The sequence below is a fragment of the Vollenhovia emeryi genome, unplaced genomic scaffold, assembly GCF_000949405.1.
Source record: "Vollenhovia emeryi isolate VEMERY1.0 unplaced genomic scaffold, V.emery_V1.0 DF939120.1, whole genome shotgun sequence".
Taxonomy (NCBI): Eukaryota; Metazoa; Arthropoda; class Insecta; order Hymenoptera; family Formicidae; genus Vollenhovia; species Vollenhovia emeryi.
In genome coordinates, this window is record NW_011967246.1 from 27,228 (window position 1) to 36,021 (window position 8,794).

The 8,794-nt window shown below is 55.2% G+C and overlaps 1 protein-coding gene across 1 annotated transcript in view; it reads left to right on the forward strand.

Annotated features, from left to right (window-relative positions):
* The first annotated feature begins 6,471 nt into the window (after positions 1 to 6,471).
* Positions 6,472 to 8,794, forward strand: part of LOC105570370 — a 10,542-nt gene continuing 8,219 nt past the window's right edge. The window contains exon 1 of the mRNA XM_012027500.1: positions 6,472 to 8,452. Coding sequence (XP_011882890.1) covers positions 8,304 to 8,452 — 149 coding nt within the window. The 5' untranslated portion in view covers positions 6,472 to 8,303. The remainder of the gene's footprint in view (positions 8,453 to 8,794) is intronic.

Here is an 8,794-nt window from a genome sequence, read left to right on the forward strand (position 1 = left end):
CGAAATGTCGTCAAAAGCGTCACTTTGTCGTCAAAAACGCCAAATAACTGGGCTTCGTACGGATACTCGCGCGCAAATCCCGTACGACCGAGTTCTCCGCGACGCGACTATCGTCGCGACTGCGGCAGCTTCGAATGCGGGAATTTCTAAACGTTCAATACCGCGTCGACCGAAAAATTACTCCATTTTTCCCGGACGCGGAGTGCGGGAGAGGTCGACTCGGCGCTCGCCGACGCGTAGGGCGCGGGAATATCCGCGGATCGACTTTAATCCGCGGCGAGTTTCCGCGGTAAATAAATAAATATCGATCGCCGGCTCGAAGTCACGGAGGAGGCTCGGCGAGCGAGCCGGCGAGCGAGCGAGGGAAACGCTGCGTTGGAAGGCCCGAACGCGCTCGGTCTGCGCGCGCGCGCTCGCGCTCACACAGCTATATTTAGCTATATTCTCTCTGAAGCGGCTCAAGGTCACAGCGCTCGGATTGGTTCGCGCGATAAAGCGCCTCGTCCCTCGCACACGCTCGCTCGCTCGCTCGCTCGCTGCCTTCCTTCGACCGTGTCCGCACGTCAGAGCGGCGCGACATTGTCACGAGGTGCTTGGCAAGGGGGAAGAGAGGGAAAGAGGGGGGAGAGGGAGAGAGAGAGAGAGAGAGAGAGAGAGAGAGAGAGAGAGAGAGAGAGAGAAAAAGATATGAGAATGAGAGCCCCACGTGTTCCGCGCGTAACATCACGTTCGGCGCGATGTTGGCACACGAATTGTGTAGCAGTTACGCGATACCCCTCGAGCCGTGTGGATGTCGTCAATTTCTTCCCATTGGGCGGCAGCGAGCGCGTCGCCGCGCCGATGACGCGTCCTCGCGTCGCGGCGGCAGAATTTTCCGTTTTCGGAATCAGTCACCGCGCGCGACATCACGAGTATAACATTCCCCCCCACGCGGCCGAGAGGCCTCGGCCTGAGCCCCTTCGATTTTCAGGTTTCCCCCTCGCGGGATGAGTGAACGATCGAGGGCGGAAATCACGCGTCCTGCGAAAACGCAATCGGCGGACCTCGCTTCGAAGCCGCGGGGATGAATTTCGAAGTTTCCGCTTTACCGCGCTCCACCGTTTCTTCGCCGCCCATGCGAGGTCGCGACGTCGCTCGCGGCGTAAAGCGGAAGGGAATTTGTTAACATATCTTAGTTCTGATTAAGACACTAATGCCTCTTTAATTCGCCATTGTTCCGCCGCGAGAATCGAAACGGGCAGCCAGCGGGAATAGGAATATAGAGAGGAGATCGAATTGGTTTAAAAATAATCTCTTCTAACGTGTCTCGCGGAAAATTCATAGCGTACTTTCACGAGAATTTCTCTCCGGTCCGGTTATAATTGTAACCGGTCTCAATTTTATTAAAAGAATCCGCAGTTATTAAACGATACTCCCACCCCCTCCCGTCCCTCCACCGAGCTCGTGTGCCTAGAAAATATAACCGCTATAAATAAATTCCGCGTACAGGTAACACCTGTAACAATCGATATTTGCGTCCGTATTAATTGCATCGCGCGATCGGCGCGAAATGCCGGCGTGTTCGCCTCCGAGGAGCCGCGCTTTTTCAAAGTCCCCCAACCGCGTCGTGTTTTCTGGCTTTTTGTATCTCGCAAATATATGACGCTCCGCTCGACTCGCTTGCAGTATTATTTATTTGCCTGTTCTTTTTCTGCTTGCACTTCGATCCTCGGTATTCGCGTCTACGTTCGCGAAACGAAGGGTCTTCGGAACGTCGGAATTGTTGCGAGAGATCGGCACGGTTTTGCGCAATTCTCTCTGCTGACAACACACCTTGCCGGCACTCGTTGATTTTTTTTACTCGCGAAAGAAAAAAGAAACGCTCTCCGGAAGTTTTCACCTTGCGCGATATCGCAGAAGCTCTCGCATATATGTTTCTTTGCGGTAATGTTTGTACACGCGTGAAAAACTTTAAAGGGAAAAGTAATTTTCGCCTCGACCTCCTGCACGAGCGGACGCAACCTGATTGCACTCAATAGACAGGCAACAGCTGACATTGGCATTCAGCTTTGTGCGGGGGCCATTTGAAAAGTCCTCGGAATGCTGTACGAATGGCACTCGCGCGACACACGTTATACGTTTAATTTAACGAAAAGTTTCCCTTCTACGTACATGTAAAGTTCCATCAGATAATTAATTTTCTATAGTTCCTCGAATGAACGTATCTGCGATTAATTGTGGCAAAATAGGTACACTGACAGAAAAAAAATGGTTGCAGTTACCACAATCTCACTATAATGTATAGTTATTTTAGGAACCAACCACATTTTTATAATTCTTCCAAGTTATGGTTGATGTAAAAATGTATTATAGTTTTCATAGACACAGTATTAGTGCATGCAACTTATGATATAGTTGTCATAAACCAAAACGAGCTTTTAATTTGGTCCAATTATTGTAACAGCATATTCCTGAGACCAAATCAAGTCAAAATGTCCTGTATTACTTTTCCTTCCAACAAACAGTTATCGAGGTATCATAAGTTAAACATTGAAAAAGTTATAAATTTTCTCTTGAATATCTCGTAAAGTATTATAGGCAAATCAAAAAATGTTTCGGACAAAAGTTGTTCATAGTAAAACATAGAATAAGATAGTATAATAAACCATAGGGGGTTCCATTTAAAAAATTGAAGGTGACCTTCACGTGACCTTCAAGTAACTATTCAAGGTTAAATTAATGACACCATCTTATGTCCCCCTCGAAACCCAACAACTTTTGTCCGAGGCATTTTCCGCTGTCACCCCTACCCGAGGAGATATTACCGTGTACGGATTAAAATGGCCCACCCTGTATATACATTGCGTTCACTATGTTCATTGATTACATCACTTTGCACTCACAAAGAATAGTACAAGAGAGCTTCTTTCAAAGAAAAGATAAGATAGTCTTATACTACAATTATTTTACTGTGCAATTATAGTTTCAAATGTTACATATTTTTCTATCAGTGTACAGTGACGGACAGAATGGTCGCGACACTTTTTTCAATGAGTTTAGGAACGCGCGTTTAGATTCAGGTTTACGTCCCAAGATATCTTCTGCGGAAAATCCTTTAACATTCGGTGAATAACAAAGATAAATGATGCGTCGTGCGTATCGTGCGCGAAACGGAACGCACCCTTGAAGTACTCGGATACCACACGCGCGTCGAGTTTGTTCGTTCTTCGAGAATCACGCCTCGCTTAAAGATCTGCGAAGAATGAACTGTTTGACAGATCGAGCTCTACACGTGCTCGTGGAAGGACTCTTGGAAGTTGGAGCCTTTCAGTGAACGTACGACGTCCGGTGTGCGAGAGCGCCGTTCGACTTCGCCTCGAGAACCTTTCAAATGGCCCTCGTGCTCAGGACGACACGGACGTGAACGAATTCTCTGGTTCATGGTTGGAAGACACAGCGGCCGCGCGATAACGATCGCCAGTGATTGGAGTACACGTGTAGATCTAGTCGGATACGCTCTCCGGATTAAGAATACGACTGCCGATCTCTCGACAGCCGCGTTCGTTCGGACGCGCCTCAAATTCCGTGCGCGCGAGCAGTTTGAAAAAAAAAAAAACTGTCGCGGTAAAACGCGAGCTTGCATGTATATATCCGCGTGTATGTACACATCGGTGTGTCCTATCGACTCGCGACGGCTTTTTTCGTCGATGTGGCAAAATAACCGCCCGCGCGACACGCGTCGTCGCGACACGGAGAGACGAGGGAAATCGAACGCGAATGATCCAGATATAGCGCTCGTCGCGCGCGAGAGTAATCCATTGTTAATTTTTTTTTTACCTCCTCCCCTCGCTACGTCGCGGCCACATTTTCATTTCGCTCGGTTACCGCGTTGTATCATCGTTACATCGCCGAGCATCGGCTAGTTACATTTTCTCCGGCTCTGCGTCACGCCGCAATTTTCCCCGCGAAGTCGCCGCTACGCGGTGATATCGCCTCGACGAAAATCTCCCTGCGCGCCGCGCGCGCGGTGTAAATCGAACGTTCGATAACGGACGGTGGCGAGAGAAGGAGAGAGCGAGCGAGCGGACGGGCGGACGATCTGGCAACCGCGCCGCGCGGCAGTGCCGGAATTGAATTTCAAGCGCCCGAGGGACAGAGGGGGCGGACCGACCGGCGCGGCGCGGCCCTTTCTCTTTTGTATAGGGGGCACGAGGCGCATAACGGTGAGTCGACGGCCATGTTGCTGGGGCTTATACCCGGCATGTCCGTTTACCTGCCTGCCAGCCTGCCAGCCTGCCTGCCTGCCTGCCTGCCTGCCTGCCTGCCTGCCTACCTACCTGGCTGGCCTGCCTGCCTGCTTGCCTATCTGTCTGGCCTGCGTGCCTGCGCCTGTATTGCACACAATCGCTTCTCTTCGCTCCGCTCCGCTCCGTTCCACTCGGCTTGACGGGGCTCCGTCTGGCGGGCAGAAAGGAAGAAGCATTATTGTAGTTTTAAGGACACGATCGAATCCCCCGGCACGGGCCCGAGTCGCTTAAATTTAGGAACGCTCCAACGCCGGAGTTATTTCGGAATGAGGAGCTGCGTGGAAAGCGGGGCGTCGAAACGTGAGAGGACGCTCCTGGGGAAAAAGCTCGACGTTCCCTTCACCTTTATCGCCCTTTTCTTGCCGTAACACTTTATCTATATTACTCCGAAAGTGGGTCCCTCTGTGGGACCCACCGAAGAGCGCGGCGAGTCCGGCCATATATTCTGCGGGGAAAAAAGTGCCTCGACAATCTACTTGGTCGCAACATTTTCGAGAAAGATCGTTCGAACCTAAGAAAACAAATTTTTTTCTTCAAACCGTTCATTTAAACTCGAAACTTCGCCGAGTGCTTTCGCATAATTAGTTCGACACACGAGAATTTTAAGTAAACTACCGCGCGTCACACACGATCTTTCTCCTCAATAACTTTTCAAGATTACTCGGAATGACGTCGTAGGAATTTTCTTGGAACATGTTGCGGGGAATTTTCCATTTCGACGCGGAGAGAAATTATTTTCTATTTAAATTCCGCGAGCTGTCTATTAAAAATTGCATTTGCTGTATCTTTGACCTTTGGAGATTACGCGCTGTATCTTTGACCTTTCGCGGCTCCGCCGCGGAGGAATGAAAATTATTTTCAAAGTTGCCGGCGCGCTTCTATTTCCTCCCCGCGTATCGCGCCGCCACCTGATTTTGGAGTTTAAACAACACTCGGTGCGCCTTGGCTCTGATAAATTGCCGCCCGACACGTTCTACCGGATGCTCCAAAAGAGCTCGGCCGCGCCCGACGTCGCTCCTTTATCTCGCGCGCGCCAATAAAATTTAGCGAGTGCGCGACGCCGAACGTATCGCCCGAATGCAGCTGCGTGAGATTTCACCCTTTCGAGAATCGGCCCGTGGCGACCGCCAGAAACGGTCGGGCGTCACGTCGCGTCGGGGTTTACGAAGCGCGTACATGCGTCCCTGCGGAGGCGCTGTATAACATAACTTTAGCTCGAATATCCATCGTAGCGATCCCGTCAAATTTTCTTCGAGCCTCCGACGGCTTTGTTCATCCGATTTTTCAGCTGCGCGCGAGAAAGAGGTAAAAGCGACGAGAAAAACGGCTGGCAGCGAGAGAACGAGCGGGCCTGCAGCGAAATTTATCCCACGCGTTTGCACCCGAAAACTTTGCGCGCGCAACGTGGGTGTAAAAACTTTAAAAATAAAACCGAGCGTCTTCCCCTCCCCCCCCCCCATCCCGGGTTTACTACCCCGAGCGATTGCTTGTTTACGACCTTACACAACAATGCCAAGCAGCCTCGGAGCTTATCGGGCGATGCGATAACGACCGAGCTAATTACGTCATCAATGTCGCGCCGATTTTGTGAATCTACATCGTCGGGTAACTGGCAGAGGGGGAGGGGACGGCGGTAGGCGGCATCCCGTGGAAATTTCAGTTTCGGCCTCTGCATCCCCGAGCCAGCGACGAGCAGCTCCAAGTTATTTTATCCATCCCTGAACGACCGCGTCTCCGCTGATCCTCCAGCGCGGCGCCATGGAGGGGGACGCAGTGCGCAGCTGACGGTGGATGCGGTGTCCGGACGCGCGGCGGCCGACGAGGGGAAGAGCGCTCGCCCGTCCTCTCGCTCGCTCGCTCGCTCGCTTGTCAGGAGCGGTCATCGGGGACGGGAGAAGGTCTGGCGGGGTGCCAATCGCGGTGGCGGCGGCGGCGAGCGAAGGCGCTGCCCTCTGCCGGCTGGTCGGCGCCACCGGCCACTCACACGCGCGCGCACGGCAGAGCGAACGATTGGCTGGCTACGTGCGCTTCCTCCGCGTTCCCGTTTCCCGTGGCAAGAGGAGCAGGGGCGCGCTCGTTCTGCTGACGTGCGCAGCGCACGCACGCATGCACGCACGCACGCACGCACGCGTCCGGCCGAGAGCGAGGCCGCCGATGCGCGCGAGCTTTCGATGCAGGGGCGCGTTCGCGAAGGCATCTGCGATCACGCCGACTCCGGATCGCGATATTCCCGCGTGAGGAAAAAGGGGATATCGACGTGTCGGGGCCGGCGGATGCGATAGAGGCGAGCGAGCGAGCGAGCGAGCGAGCGAGCGGGACGGAGAGGGAGAGAGCGCGAGGAGAGAGGGGGAGAGAGAGAAAGACGGGCCGAGAAAGAGAGACCGCGCTCGACCAATCGCCGGCTTTCCGTGGCTCCGTCGTCGATGAGGCGGCCGTCGCGCAACGTAACCTCAGTCGCTTACGTGGAAACACGCCTGTCGGGCGACGTCGGTGGAAAATCGAGCGAGCGAGGCTTTGCAATATAACGGAGCAGCGGACGGATATACCGTCGTGCGCGGAGAGGAACGCGCGCGACTCGACGTCGCTGCTCTCACGCGTGCGTGCGTGCGTGAGTTACCAGTGGGCACGGAATCGCGCTGAGAATTCGCGATCCCGCGAGAGATTGGCGCGCGCTCGAAACGGCCCGGAGAAGTCACGTTGAGATACGCTCGTTGTCGAGCGGAGGGACAGGGAGCGAGTAGCTTGCGTTCCTGCGTGCGGAAAGAAGAAAGAGAGGAGAGGCGCGCCGCCGTTCCGCCGGAGAAAGGAGCCTCTCCGCACGGAATCTCCTCGCGCTCCCCTCCGACGCACACTGCACAAGGTGTCGAAGGCACGTCGCCGCGTGTGTTCGACCGAATTTCGCGGTCCGTGCGCGCGAGCGGGACGGCAAGGGAGGCCGGCGGGAGCGAGAGAGACGGAGCGAGGGGAGAGGAGAGGAAAAAAAGAGAGGTAGACGCGTAAGAGATATATAGGCGCGATCAAAGGCGATAGACAAGGACACCGCGGCGGCGTGGGAAGGGAGACGGAAGAAGCGGCGATCGAGTGGGAGAGATACGGGCCTGGTGGGAGCGGGACGGAGCGAGAGGGCGACGCGGTGAGAGGCGCGGCACGGCGACTCGGCGGAGGGAGCGCGACGGATTCGTATTCCCCGCGGTGAGTGCGAGAGAGAGAGAGATATATATATAGACAGCAGCGCTCTGGTGGGGGAACGAGGCGCAGTCGGGAGTGGGGGGGATAGAGGCGCAACCCGAGCGGTGCTGCCGCCTATTGGCAACGTCGCGTCGGCTCCCCACCCGGGCCAGTTGTCGAGCGAGGTCCGACGGCGAGTTCCTACGGCAGTGTGATTTTCTCTCGAGTCGCGCAGCGCCGGGAAGGTTCCGTTTTATCGCACGTCCGCGAGGCACGTTTTGTCGTACTCTGTCCCGGACGGGCGCGCGTCGGGCGGAGACGCGGAAAAAAAGAGAGAGAGAGAGAGAAAAGGGAGCAGTCGGCAGCCCCGCGAGAGAAAGAAACAGAAAGGACGAGAATCGTACAGTGTGCCCGTTTTTATATTTTCGTTCCTATTTTCGTTGACTCCGCGTCACGCGCACGGATCCCCTCGGGTCTTTCCGTTGGCGAGAGAGAGAGAGAGAGAGAGAGAGAGAGAGCCGAGAGTGAGAGAGAAAGAGAGAAGAGCCTCCTAACGTCGCTCTCGTTATACACGGCTCTCCCACCACCGTCATCGATTTCCCACGCGTCGCGCTTACTCGCGCCGCACTGGTGAGGGAATTCGCGAGGGTGAAGTAGGATTCCTCGGCAAAGAGCGGGCCGAGACACGGCAACGCCGCCCGTGGCAGCGGCGGCGGCGGCGGTGGGTAACAGCCAGCGGCGGCGACGGCGGCAGCAACGGGAACGGCGGACGCAATTTACGGAACAGCGGCAGTAGGCGGCGCTGGTGCTGCGCCCCGACGGCCGTCGATCGAAGCCCGCGTTATCGCAATGGCTTCCGTGAAAGACACAGCGACTTTCTTCGCGGAGGGCACCGCGACGCAATTCGATCACGTTCTCAAACTCTATCCGCAGGCGCTGCGACTCAAGGCCGATCACAAGTCGAAAAAGCCCGAGGAGCTGATCAAGCTGGACAATTGGTAAGTAGCGGCTAAATGTACTTTAGCGCGACGGCGACGCACAACGACGCTGTCATCTCTCTCCCCGAGATGTGCATGTGCCCCGCTTGTGTGCGTGTGCGCGAGAAAGAAAAAGAGCGGAGCGAACGGACGAGCGAGCGAGCGAGCGAGACAGGGCGGAGGGGCGAGCGCGATGGAAAGAGAGAAAACGCGCTGTGCCGCCGCTGATGGGGCCGACATCGCGGCGGCCCGAGGGAGGAAACGGCGCTCCACCACGGGGCGCACGCGGGACAATGAACCCGCTTCGCGCTGGCTCTCGGCGAGCGAGCGAGCGAGCGAAGCGAGAGCGAGAGAGATGGAGCG